General features: G+C 38.5%; 1 protein-coding gene across 1 annotated transcript in view; it reads right to left on the bottom strand.

Annotated features, from left to right (window-relative positions):
- The window catches only part of KLHL5 (kelch like family member 5), a 62,145-nt gene that overhangs the window by 29,018 nt on the left and 18,426 nt on the right, over positions 1 to 14,701 (bottom strand). The window contains exons 4-6 of the mRNA XM_047798358.1: positions 11,166 to 11,302; positions 10,193 to 10,389; positions 4,090 to 4,302 (exon numbers count right to left, since the gene is read on the bottom strand). Of these exons, the coding sequence (XP_047654314.1) occupies positions 4,090 to 4,302; positions 10,193 to 10,389; positions 11,166 to 11,302 (547 nt within the window). The remainder of the gene's footprint in view (positions 1 to 4,089; positions 4,303 to 10,192; positions 10,390 to 11,165; positions 11,303 to 14,701) is intronic.

Here is a 14,701-nt window from a genome sequence, read left to right as displayed (position 1 = left end):
CAAATCTAATTCTGCAAACTTGCCCTTTACTTTTAGGAAGGGAAGAAAAAAAAAAAAAAAATCCTGCAAGTAGCTCTAAATGCCATAATGGTGCAATACAGTATTATCACTGCAGAAAAGAAAAACATTGCTCAAAGAAGTGTTATTAACTTGTTTATGTTATACAGAGCGATGTGGCTCCCATCACTGCTACTCATCGGGCCAAGACAGTGGTTCTCAAACTTGAGTGTGCAGATGAACCTGAGGGTTTACTAAAACACAATTTGGGGAGTTCCCATTGTGGCCCAGTGGTGAAAGAACACGACTAGTATCCATGAGGACGTGGGTTTGATCCCTGGCTTTGCTCAGTGGGTTAAGGATCCGGTGTTGCCACGAACTGTGGTGTAAGTGGCAGACATGGCTCGGATGTGGCGTTGCTGTGGCTGTGGCTGTGGCCAGCAACTTCAGCTCTGATTCAACCCCTGGCCTGGGAACTTCCATATGCCTTGGCTTGGGTGCGGCCCTAAAAAGACCGGAAAAAAAAAAAAAAAAAGAACTTGATTGGCCTCAACTCCCAGAGTTTCAGATTCAGCAAGCATAGAGTAGGCGCCTAATTATTTGCATTTTAAATAATTATCCACCTGGATATTCTACAGTTAGGAATCGCACTTTGAGAACCACTGGGATAAGCCAGTGGATTTTCTGTCCTTATCTGTCCGATGATGTTAAAATTTCTTCCTTCTTGAACCTGGAATCTCTTTTTAATGATATTACAGTTATTTAGGCAGATTTGGGAACCACACACTAAATTTTAGTATTTTCTGGGGTTCTACCCCTAGTGCTCTCTTTGGTCTGTGCCACTCTCTTCCCTTTGGCTTCAACAACCTAAATAAGTGGTATTTGAAACTTCTTCTTAGACTTTAAGAGGAAGCTCTGGGAACATGGTTCTTCTGCTTTCTTCTCCACCTTCAAAACCAGCTCTTCGTCCTGTATTCTGTCTTAGTTGGCAGCACCTTCATTAACCTAAGTTGCACAAATCAGAATTATTCTGGACCCTTTTTTTTTTTTTTAACCACCTTGCACCATTCAATCAGTCATTAAGTTGCATCAATTCTACCTTCTAAACAGCTTTTTGACCTTTGTAAATAATTTCTCTACCTCCACTGCCAGAGAGTACTTAATTCGCTTGTCTGAATCCAACAGCCTTCCTAATGGGTTTTTACTTTGACCCTTCTTGTCCATTCTGTGCAATGTAGTTATAGGATCTTTTTAAAATAAAAGGATAATTACACCAACCCCCACTTAAAATCCTTTAGTGCTTCCTCATTGCTTTTAGGATAAAATTCAAATTCCAAAGCATGTCTAGTATTTCTGTACAATCTGGTAATCTCCCTCTCCAACTGCATCTTTCAGCACTGCCCTTTTATTTCCACACTTGTAGCCATGCAAACTATCTTCAAATTCCAGAATATGATATATTTGTGCATGACTCCATCACTAGGTAGAATCTTCTATCTTTCCCGGGCCATTATGCCTTTTCTACTGGGTGGCTAACTCAGTTTGCAGACTGAGTGACACTCAGCAGCTCCCCCAGCTTTCCTACTGCCAGCCTGGTGGGCTATTCCAATTATTTTCATAATGCCTTGTTTCTATGTCTATCACAGCTCTCATCTCATTATATTGTAATTACTGAATCACTTTTTAACATATTTTTTTTCCTCCATCTGATATTCCTCTCTCTACCCAGCAATTTTACACAAAGTACATTCAGTGGAAAAGTCACAGAACCTTATTTGGATTCAAGTCCTATCTCCGACTCTTATTAGCTCTAATCTATGATGTCAGCCAGGTAGCAAAGCCAAATAAAACTACAATGCAGAAGGACAGGATTTATGCAGTCACTTTGTGATTTTTTCTTTTCTTTCTTTTTTTTTTTGCCATTTCTTGGGCTGCTCCTGTGGCATATGGAGGTTCCCAGGCTAGGGGTCGAATCAGAGCTGTAGCTGCCGGTCTATGCCAGAGCCACAGCAACGTGGGATCTGAGCCGTGTCTGCGACCTACACCACAGCTCACTGGCAACACCGGATCCTTAACCCACTGAGCAAGGGCAGGGATGGAACCCGCAACCTCATGGTTCCTAGTCGGATTCATTAACCACTGAGCCATGACGAGAACTCCCACTTTGTGATATCGAGCATAATTGTTTTACTTTTTCGGTCTGTTACTTCATTTGTATAACAGCTGTTAGATAAAATGATTTCCAAGTGCCTTTGAACTCTAAGATGTTATGGCTATGATTATCAGAAGTTTCTTAGATAAAATAAATTTTAAAGGTCTCTGAGAGTCATGCAGATATAATATCATAAATATTTGAAACTTTAGGACTGAAGTAAGTTGTCAAGTTACATAATTGCACAGATTTTTTCCAGAGTCTACTAGGATTTTTCTGATTTTATTTTCTTTCATCTAGAAAAGGATAAGAAAAAGATTCTGTTGGGTACTAGTAAAAATAGTACTCTCTCTTTAAATCTGATTTCAAGAGACATGTTTTATACTATTTTTCCTGAATGGTCATCAATTTGTGCAGTTTTACTCCTATGAATTCATATGATATTCTACCCCTGAAAAGAGAGGTCTTTCTTACAAAGTATCGGCACTGATTTTTGTTTCTATAAGATAGAAAGCAAACAGCAACTTCTGCTCACAACAGCTGGAAATAACACAGACTCCTTAAGGTTAATACAAATAAAATAAAACGCATGGCACTTTTGACAACAATAAAAACAATCTGATCTTAAGCAGTAGCAGCTCCTTTCTCTACTTTCAAGGACTTTATTTAGGGCCTCAAAATAAGCAGCAAAGGATGTAGAGAAAAATTTTGTATATTCTAGCTGAAATGATAAAAAGGGAAAACTATACATGTAAATATGTTATGATTGAATGCCTTGAATACATCAACTAAATATATCTCAATTCTAAAATAATGATAATAATCATATTGTCATTTATAGCACATTTTATTTCACAGAGCACTTTTCTGATCCTCATAAAATCCTGTGAGTTATAGAGGATATTATCGCCACTTGACAGATGAAGAAACCGAGGTATGTGAATTTGGCAAATTGCAGAGTTTTAAAATGTCAGAGCTGAAACTATTATTGGGTCTTGTTAATTAATATATCACCAGAACCCAGCATTTAGCGGATACTTAATAATAAAATATGGCAAAAGAATTAGTATACATTTTCTGGTTCCTAGAGTCCAGTGTTCCCTTTTATTAGCAGCTTTATTAATTCATCAATTCCTAGCATAGGTTTGTAGCTGAGTCAAATAAAACACCTGACCCCAAAGAATGTTACTTGATGCAATTTAGGTGTAGCCAGACTAGAGTTCTAGGCTTAAAACACAGATTTTTTTTTTTTTTAGCTCACCGTCTTTTCTCTTTAACATTTCAGAGGGATATACATAAAATAACTAGTGAATTGAGTAAAGAAAAAAAAACCATAGACAAGCTTGTATTAGTGTAACTAGCATAAAGGGAATACAGTAGTCCCTCAGTATCCTGGGGAGAGGTGATGAGTTCTAGGGCCTCTGTGGAGACCCACATCTGGAGCCCCTTATATAAAATGATGTAGGATTTGCATATAACCTCTGCACAGCTTCCTGTATACTTGAAATCACCTTTAGATTATTTATAATACTTATAATACAATGCAAGTTCTATGTAAATAGTTGTAAATGTAATATAAATGTTATGTAAATAACTGGTGGCATGGGACAAATTCAAGTTTTGCATTTTGGAACTTTCTGGAATTTTTCTTTCTTTTTTTTTTTTTGGCTGAGCCCACAGCATGTGTAAGTTCCCAGGCCACAGCAGTAACCAGAGCCACAGCAGTGACAATGCTGGAACTTTAACCCCCTGAGCCAACAAGGAACTCCAGAACTTTCTGGAATTAAAAAAACCTATATTTTCAATCCATGTTTTGTTGACTCCAGGATGCAGAGCCTGTGGATGTGGAGCCCACGAATGTGGAAGGCTTACTACTCAAAGTCACAACAACTACTGTTGTCGAAATGAAGACATTGGTTTTAAATAATCAAAAAGTTTACCTGTGGTGCAAGAAGAGGTAGCCTAATATAAGCCAAAAGTTTGCTGAGATCTTTCCGTCTCTGTTCCAAATCATGCCGAACCCAAGTGAGAAGTGCATTCAGTATTGTCTCCTCATTAGGAATGTTCATGTCATCACTGGCTAAGAGCTTTGCAATTTCACTGGCTGGTAATAATACAAATTCCTGGTTTCGAATTACTTCCATGAAATGTTCCTAAAGGAAAAAAAAGAACATATAAATGATGTTGTTTCTTCTGTCCATCACAGCTTATTTAAAAGAAACTAAACATTTTTGAGGTAGATGTCCCAACAGTTTATACTTTGAGCCTCCCCCACAATGCATTATTGTTTGCTAGGAAAGAAACACAGTAGAAAATAACATTTACACTGTAATTGTGTTGTAAAATTTTTTACATCTATATAAGTAGAATTATAGTGTTACATCATTTATTACAGTTTGTTTTTTTTTAAATGTGGGACTTCTGGGTATTGCTCTGCTGAAGTTAGGGAGTATTTCTGGCAAGTCTTTCAAGGGAGGATAGAAAAAAATGAAACTGATACTGAGGTGTACGATATGCCAACATTGAAAGTTACACCGTGGTTGCCAAAAAATTTGGCCAATGGGAGAGTCAAATACTTGGGTGACTATGAATTTATTTCTCTAGCCCAGAAAAGGCCTCTAGGGTGGCTAAATTTCCCAAGACCATTCTGGACCACAAGTCTTCTTGGAGGCTGTCCAGGAAGAGCATGCGTCCTTAGGGCTCTCCCAGAACCAAAATGGCCTTTACAAATGTTTTTTTTTTTTTTTTTTAAACATTTTTTTTTAATGTTCACTTTATTGATTGATTGATTGATTGATTGATTGATTTTCTAGGGCTGCACCAGTGGCATATGGAAGTTCCCAGGCTAGGGGTCGAATCAGAGCTACCACAGCCACAGCAATGCTGGATCCTTAACCCACTGAGCTAGGCCAGGGATCGAACCCACAACCTCATGTTTCCTAGTCAGATTTGTTAACCACTGAGCCATGATGGGAACTCCTACAAATGTTTTAATGTTATGTATATGACCATCAAGGACTTGAGGTCTGATTTGGAAACTTTAATCTCTTGTAACCTGATTTATGAACAGAGTTCTTTTGGTCTGTCAGCTGAAAAAAAAAAAAAAAAGCACAACCTAAAAGGTGAGAATCATGGAGTTTTGGGGTGGACTTTTCGAGGACTTCAACCCTGGGAGCCACCTTCTCAGAGAGCTCTAAGGGACTGCTCCAAAGTGGTGAGGGAGGAGCCAGGATAGATAGGGGTTTTTGCAACAAAGACCAGGAAACATCAAAATATTACTGTTCATCAAAGAAAACCAGTATCTCAAGTTAATGGATTTAGCACTTTTCTCTGTATGGGAAGATGCACGAGTTTGTGGTCACTGATCATTCCTTTGATATGCACCTTAGCTCTAGGGCCAGTATCCTGTTTCTTTTCATTCTCAGCCATACCGAGGGCCCTCAGAGTGCACTGGTGGGGTCAGCTGTACTGGCTTGATGGCTGCAACATCTTTTGTTTACTCATAAGACAGCCAGCATTTTTTAATCACAGGTATCATAGAGAAAGAAGCCAAAACAAAAATGTTGACCTAGAATACACGGGGACTCCAGGACCTTATGCCAAAGATGACTCATTTCTGGCCATATTCTAGAATCAGGCCCTTTATACTTTGAAATGGACGATAAAATTCCCTTAGGCATGAGATAGTAACTTTTATGAGGTTTATGCTAAACAATCTAAAGAGAAAGAAAATACTTTTTTTTTTTTTTTGGCTTTTTAGGGCCAAACCCACGGACTATGGAGGTTCCCAGGCTAGGGGTCGAATCAGAGCTGTAACCACTGGTCTACGCCACAGCCACAGCAACACCAGGTCCGAGCCATGTCTGCAGCCCACACCACAGCTCCTGGCAACGCTGAACCCTTAACCCACTGAGCAAGGCCAGGGATCGAACCTGCGTCCTCATTGATGCTAGTCAGATTCATTTCCACTGAGCCACAATGAGAACTCCAGAAAATACTTTTCTGGTGTGCAAGGTTATAAGTCTTAATGCATGGGTTGTATAATTAAAACATAAATGCAAATGCAAATCGTTAAGGGAAGTATTGTTCCTTAATGATTTCCTTATGCTTCTTAATGAGCTATGGCTGTCTCAGCACACAGCGTTTTAGTAAAAAAGCTAAGGCTGTTTAAATTAGAGCTGTTTAAAAATAGCTTTAGCTATTTAAATTAGAGCTAGAGATAAGGACTATCGCTAACTATCTTCCATTGTTACAATGAGAATATTATTTTCCATATAGCCTCCAGTAATCCAAGTTAGGCACTGACCTAAAACATTATTTTGGGTTGACATCTCATTCTTTTCCTAGAAATTCTTAAGAGGAAAACCATACATGAATAATTAACGAAACTCAATTGCTTCAATTCATCATGATTTGTTAAAGATGCCCAAATGAATCTATTTTAAATGACTGATTATCATTTTTTCAGAAATATATTTTAATAAAACCTCAGGGCTGAGTGTCTTCAAGCAAATTGTTCTACTCAATTGTATACTGACATTATAAAATGATTTGGTAACATAGCAAGAGCTATAAAAATGCTGAAGCTCTCAACCTAGTTATCCGTGAGTGGTTTAATCTTCATAAATAATTCACAAGGAGGGGAAAAGCGGATGCTTCTCTGATGGTGCTTTACGATAATTGTAAAAAATAAGAAAGAGCCTAAATGTCCAGCTCTAAGAAGTTTTAATTCCATGGACTACTATCCAGGCATTGAAAATGTCAGGGACGAAGATCACATAATTACAAGAAAAGATATTTATTATATAATGTTAGATGAGATTCTGAAGAAATCAAAATAATATACATTTCTAATTGTTTAAAAGCATATAGCACAGTCAACATTTATATAATCCTGAAGTAGCTACTGCCATACTTTTATTTTTATTTATTTTTTATGTTTTATTTTTGGCATCCCTGGGTGGGTTTGATGTTACTGCCATACTTTTAAATGGTATTAACTGCATATCATCAATTATACATTCTATTGATTAATAGTTTATTTGTTGATATATCCACTTCAGAACAATGTCCATTCCATTCTAGTATAACTTGTATTAAGTGAAAATCAAGTTATCAACACCTTATGGAAATACTACTGAACTCAAGTAAACACAAAGTGCTTTTCAAAAGTATTGATTTGGTTTTGAAGCAGGTGTTTCTGCAAAATTAAATGTTTCTATAGGTTTTCTAGATCAAGAAACAAAATTTGAGATTGTAAAATCAAATGTCTGTATTTATTTTATAAATCAATAATGACATTAAATATTTGTAATGATACAACCAGTAGGAGGCTTTTTTGTAGAGGTTAAATGATGCATTCCACATCATATTCAGTGGCAGTCAAAACAAGGACAAAAGTTTCCAGATTTCAGGATTACAAGAAGGAATTCCTTATCCTTTCCTACTTGTTTTTTTTTCCTTTTTTTTTTTTTTTTTTTTTTTAGGGCTGCACTCATGGCATATGGAGGTTCCCAGGCTAGGGGTCAAACCAGAGCTGTAGCTGCCAGCCTACACCACAGCCACAGCAACGCAGGATCCGAGCCGCATCTGCGACCTACACCACAGCTCACAGCAATAGCAGATCCACTGAGTGAGGCCAGGGATCGAACCTGTGTCCTCTTAGTAGGGTTCACTAACTGCTGAGGCATGACGGGAACTCCCTTTCCTACTTGCATTCATGCAGGATGGATGAACATCCAAGTACACGCGCTATTTATTAATTGTGACGATCGATTTCACTCTGTGGCACTGTGCTTACTTCACATTTTGAATCCATTTTATAATGCAAACAGCTATCACGCTACCAAACACTTGCTAGCATTATGCTCTTTGCCCCTCTGGGATAGTTTTTAAAGCAAATGAAATTATGGCAGGATTTATTTAAATTGAAGATTGAATTTTGCTATGTATTTTCACTCAGTTCCCATAGCAACAATTCAAATCACAATCTGCCTCTAAAGTACTTATTGTTATTAGGATTCAATTTCATGTCTCTGTTGAAACTGAATAATGTCAAATAAAGGCCTTGAGAAAAAAAAAAAAACCTACCACAACTAATTGGCTATGAAAATAGCTTTATAAACGCTGAGCTAATTTAAATTTAATTTATATCTAAGCCTTAACGCAGCAATTGTGCCTCTACTGTACACAACAGGAATGACCTAAATGCATACAAATGTTTCATGAGGATAAAACTCCTTCTTAGGAAAGACACTGAATTATGAACTGATTACAAAGGGGAAAAAAAAACCCAGCTTCATTTTACTTGTATTTATCTTATTCCAAAAAGTATTTGAACTGGAGGTGCAAAGGGTAGAATGAGAAATCTACAAGGGAGGATAAGGACTAAGGGGGAAGGAAATATTCCAAAGGGCTTCATTGAAAAGATGTTAACCCAGGTTAAGCTAGGTCTGTACAGCGTTGCTCTGTCACACAATCTCTAGTGCTTTCACTTGAAGCACCTTGACAATCATAAACAAGAAACATTTCCCAGAAGCGATTCCACCACAGGGAGAATAACACTCATAAAGGTTGTGCTTTTGTCTGAGGGCTTTTGTTCACTCACATAGATCCCTACTGTGCTGAATCGAGTAAAACTCTAAAATGATGCCGATGATGATAAAACCATTTATTGACTGGGTACATTATGAATCAATCACTGCTTTTTAATTTTTTTTTGTCTTTTTAGGGGTGCACCTGCTGCCTTGTTTGTGACCTACACCACAGCTCACGGCAACGCCTGATCCTTAACTCACTGAACGAGGCCAGGGATCGAACCTGCGTCCTCATGGATGCTAGTCAGATTCATTTCTGCTGGGCCACGACAGGGAACTCCTAATCACTGTTTTAAGGGCTTAACTTAAGCTTATGAAATTGAGTAGAATTAATCTTCCATTTGTAAATATCTCTTCTTATAATTGTTCCAAATCACGATTTCTCCAGGGAAAGATTCCTCAAGTCCTTGTCAATCTCTTGACATAAACCAACTCAATGGAAGGATGGAGGATGAAGGGGAGGGTAGACAGAAAAATACCTCCTCAGTGTTGACAACATCAGTGACATGGATGATGATATATGCGTAGGTGAATGTTTATATTCTTTCTTCACTTAGAAGCTGTCCTGCCCTAAATGAAGCATGTAAAGCAAAAGTCTCCAATTATCACCCAGGTGTGAAGACGCAGATGTGGCAAGATGATCATTCCTTGAAAATCCACAGAACTCCCTTCCCCGGATCCCTCCACTATGAAGACCGTGGGGGCTAATCCTAAGAATATGCCCTCAACATGCCCTTATTTTCATGCTGTCCTAGATCACTCTGTACCCATTATCCTCCAGGCTTCTAACTTGCTACAAAGAATAAGAACGTTTTCCTTTCTTTTTTGGCCACGCCCACTGCACCCAGACGTTCCCAGGCGAGGTATCAAACCCGTGCCACAGCAGTAAGCAGAGTCACAGCAGTGACAACCTGGATCCTTAACCCTCCGAGCCACCAGGGAACTCCAAGAACATCTTTCTACATTCATAGCTTAAAAACATGTCTTACATATAGTTAGATTTATCCTTAATAAAAAGCCTCCCTTTATTTCCTCCTGTCTTGTGTACGCCTGGTACTGTACCAATACACTATAATCACTATCACCGCCTTCTATCGGTGCTATGTAAACAATTCTGAAATTCATCCATGTACCATAAAGTAAAATATTTGGGGAAAATCCTGCTTTAAAAAGCGGCAGATCCAAAAATCTTGAATGAAATAGTCCTAAGCTACCCCTCTGCTTCTTAGTGCCTGTGATAATATGAGGCTTGACTCATGTGTCTGGGAGAAATATTACTTAGTGTTTTTCCCTCATAACTCAATGAAAATATGACACAGAGACAGTGAACCTGAACCATAAGACATATGGCAGAGCCATGGGAAGGCAAGCAACATGCAGATAAGTCTGCAAAAATAAGGAGTAAGGCAAAGAACATAGGCTTTTCTGCTTTTCACAAAATACATACCATAGTATAATTGTGAGCCACTTTATGCAAATCTGTACAACCTTGAGCATCAGCAAAAGACCGGATTCCAAGACAGTTGGATGGGTGAAGCTGTTTCATTAAAAACTTACAGCACGCTTCCACAACCTGTGAAAGCTGAAGAAGGCAAGCTGTAGACAACAGGCACTCGATATTGTCTTCTTTTAATTCAAGGCGGCCTTAATGATAAAAAGAAATTCCATTAGCTATGGAACCATGTTAACTTTAGGAACTCATTGGTATTAACGGTATTAATTCTGAATAAGAGCTCACTACACATATTCTAGACACAGATGATTTAAGACATTCCAAAAAGAAAAAGGACTAAATCTGAAAAAAATTTATTTTTTGTGACTTCTACTAAAATAAAAAATAATAAGCTTGTTTTCAGAATTTTTAAAGGATGATTTAACTGGTAGTCCATTATATATATTTCAAATGCAAATTTTAAATGCAAATAATTTAAAAGCATTTCACAACTCAATTATTATATTAATATTATAAAATATCATTCAAAAACTTAACTATAATAACCATTTTAAAGGTTCTAATATAAAGATGTTAACCTACATAGGTATCACCAAGAGTGGTGGTTATAACAGCAGAATTAGGTCTCATTAAAAGCAGAATCTGGAGTTCTCATCGTGGCTCAGTGGTTAGCGAACCCAACTAGCATCCATGAGGATGTGGGTTCGATCCCTGATCTTGCTCAGTGCGTCAAGGATCCAGCATTGCCGTGAGCTGTGGTGTAGGTTGCAGATGCAGCTCGGATCCCGCATTGCTGTGGCTGTGGCCAGCGGCTCCAGCTCGAATTGGACCCCTAGCCTGGGAACCTCCATATGCCACGGGTATGGCCCTAAAAAGACGAGAGGAAAAAAAAAAAGGCAAAAATCTGAAATCTAATAATACAACTTCAGTCTAAGACATTTTAAGGTTATATCTTCAGGGTTATTACCTGTATATGCATACTGAATCAAGGACCATAGGGAATTCGGTTCTACACCTTCCATTTTTATTTCTTCTTGTCTTGCTTCCCTGACATCATTAGTAAACATGGCAGCAAAATAATCTGAGACAGAGGAGAGCACCAATCTAAGAACATATTAGAAGAAAAAATAATCAGTAATAACATTAAAGTTGATGGTCATTAATAAATTCTGCGGCTTCTTTTTTCCTTTCCGTCTTTTCCTCTTTATCTATTTTTTTAAACTCTGTTACCCATAGAAAGCGCCTGGTACTGAGAAATGCATTTCAAATGTGACAAATTGCTTTATGCTCCAGTTCCTTCCTTTGAATAATAAATTAACATTACCAAAAATTTTCTGCTGAGGTAAAATGATTTACCCATTTGCTACTTAAATAGCCCTTTTGAACATCCTGAAAAAAAAGCTACAAGTTCATAGCAGTAAACTGACTATAAAAAAAGGGGCAGGGGGGAATGGAAAGGTTCTCCTGTTTATTACTTTCAAAAATAGTTTAAGCATTTTTTTTTTTTTCTTTTTAGGGCCATACCCACAGCATTTGGAAGTTCCCAGTCTAGGGGTTGAATGGGGGCAGCAGCTGGAGGCCTACACCACAGCCACAGCCACAGCAACACTGTAGGGATCCGAGCTGCATTTGTGGACTACACCACAGCTCAGGGCAAGGCTGGATCCTTAACTCACTGACCGAGGTCAGCGATGGAACCTCTGTCCTCATGGATGCTAGTTGGGTTCGTTATTGCTGAGCCATGATGGGGACTCCTAAGTTGTTTTTTTTTTTTTACTGTAGAAGTAGTAAATATATGGGAGACATTTGAAACTGGTTCTAGCAGGTGATTTTTAACTTTCATGATTTTAAAATTATTACAGTACCTTATAGTGTTTGTATTTTGTCATAAAATTATATCATCTTTGTTATCACATTACAAAACTATATTTTATATTTTGTAGTAATAATACATTATTATCTATCAGGTATATCTCTGCCCAGATTTCTTTTTTGGCTGTGCCTGCAGCATGCGGAAATTCTCCGGCTAGGATTGAATTGAAGTCACAGCATTGAATATTTAACCACTAAGCTACTAAGGAACTCCTCTGTCCATATTTTTGATAGTCACATATAAGCAAAAATGAGTTATAAATATATACAATTTTGAATCATGTATTTGTCATTTGATATATCTCAAAGATACTTCTGTAACACCATACTTACACAGCTTTACTTTATTCATTTTTTAAAGATGTATAAATTTGTACGGGTAATAGTTGAAGCTCCCGTGTTCTTCTCTAATCCCCTACTTCTTTCTCCGCAGGAAGGCACTGCTGAATGTGAGTTTGCCAAACTGATCTCTGTAGTGCTGTGCCAATTTAGTCTCCACCAGCACTGCATAAGAGTTAATCGGGAGTTTCCGTCATGGCTCAGTAGGTTATGAACCTGACTAGCATCCATGAGGATGCGGATTTGATCCCTGGCCTCACACAGTGGGTAAAGGCTCTGGGGTTGCAGAGAACTGTGGGGTAGGTTGCAGACACAGCTTGGATCCTGAGTTGCTGTGGCTGTGGTGTAAGCCGGCAGCTGCAGCTCTGATTCGACCCCTAATCTGGGAACTTCCATATGCCACAGGTGCAGCCCCAAAAAAGCCGAACACTGCGCACACCGCCCGCCCCCCCCCAGGAGTTAATCTTTCCCCACAATATTGTGGGATGTTAAAAATTTTGGCCATCTCTAAGGTGTTAAGTGGTATCTCATTGTTTTAATTTTCATTTACCTGAGTGTTAGTGAGGTTAAATATCTCTTCAGGTGTTTATTGGCCATTTAGTTTCCTTCTTCCGCAAACTGCCCATTCATTCATTTATTCACTGAACAAATACTAATGCACACCTAATAAATAGTGGGCATTGTTCTAGATACTTGAGATATATTGGTATAAAACACAGACAAAAGATCCCATCTCTTGGAATCTTATATTCTACAGGGGAAGGCAGACAAATAACATACAGCAGAAGTAAATTCTATAGTGCATCAAAAAGTGATAAGTGCCGTGGGGAAAAAAGGTAGGGTAAGGGCAGATTGGGAGTGGGTGGTAGGTTTAAATAGGTGGTCTCATTGGAGCGTGACAGTTGAGAAAAGACTTGAAGGAGGTACAGGAATTAGTCATACAGGTATTTAGGAATAGCATTCAGGCAGAAGAGCAGCCAATGTAAAAATCCAAAGGCAGGAACAGCATGTCTGGCACATGCAAGGAACTTCAAGGGGGTTGGTGTGGCTCAAGTCGAGTGAGTAAGGAGAGCCAGAGGGCAGAATGGTAAAGAGGAAACAGCAGCTGAGCCACATAAGCCACTGTGAGGACAGGGGCTTTCACACTGTGACATGAGGAATCGTCAGAAAATTTGATCAGAGGAGCAACCAGATCTGAGTTCCATTTTAAAGGATCACTTAAGTAGCTGTGTAGAAAAAATACATAGGGGAAAGTGTGAAAACAGGGGAGACCAGTGAGGAGTTTCTTACAGGTAATCTAAGTGAGATGGTGATGATTTGTATAAGCGTTTGCAGGTAAGGGAATGAGCTCTGTTTTGGAAATAGAGAATTTCCAAAACAATGTCTTTATGAAATTCTAATAAGCCCACACTCATAACATGGACTTTTTGTCACCACGTATAGTAGCATCTCAATAAATGCATGCCCATTGAGCCGCTGAAAACAATAAGACCATATGCTTTCAATTTACTTCCTCTTTGGAGGGTTTAATAAAACTTTTGGGACAGAGTGTTAATTAGTTTTGAAAGGCATTTAAAAAAAAAACCTTTGGGATCATAATGGTGATTAACATTGAACAATTATGGAATTCTTAGAAGAAAAATAGTGAATTGTATTAACCAGCTCCCATTTCCTTTCCTTACATCAAGAGGTAATACTTCATTTGTGTTCTCTAGCTTTTGTTCCCCATCACCATGGCTTTTCATCTTTCCTGGAGGTCAGCAAATAGAAGTTGGCAAAATGTGCCTATTTAAGAACAGTTTTGGAGCTCCCATCATGGTGCAGTGGTTAATGAATCCGACTAGGAATCATGAGGTTGTGGGTTCAATCCCTGGCCTTGTTTAGTGGGTTAAGAATCTGGCGTTGCTGTGAGCTGTGGTGTAGGTTGCAGACACGGCTCGGATCTGGAGTTGCTGTGGCTCTGGCGTAGGCCGGTGGCTACAGCTCTGATTCGACCCCTAGCCTGGGAACCTCCATATACCACGGGAGCGGCCCTAGAAAAGGCAAAAAGACAAAAAAAAAAGAACGGTTTTGCCACTTCATTCCACTAGCTTTTTTTGGTTTCTCACGATTCCCTGCTTAATTTCCATTGAATTTATTTAAAGTTATTAATGGGTAATAGCTGCTCGTTGTGGCTGAAATCTACCACACAATACTGACAGATTTCAGGCTGGTATGTTTTGCTTGTATGGGAAAGTGATTCTTTTGGGATCATTTAATGTAATGACTTCATATTCTCTGTTTTCTTTATAG

This window comes from Phacochoerus africanus, chromosome 10 (genome assembly GCF_016906955.1).
Source record: "Phacochoerus africanus isolate WHEZ1 chromosome 10, ROS_Pafr_v1, whole genome shotgun sequence".
Taxonomy (NCBI): Eukaryota; Metazoa; Chordata; class Mammalia; order Artiodactyla; family Suidae; genus Phacochoerus; species Phacochoerus africanus.
This window is presented reverse-complemented; position numbering and strand designations above follow the sequence as displayed.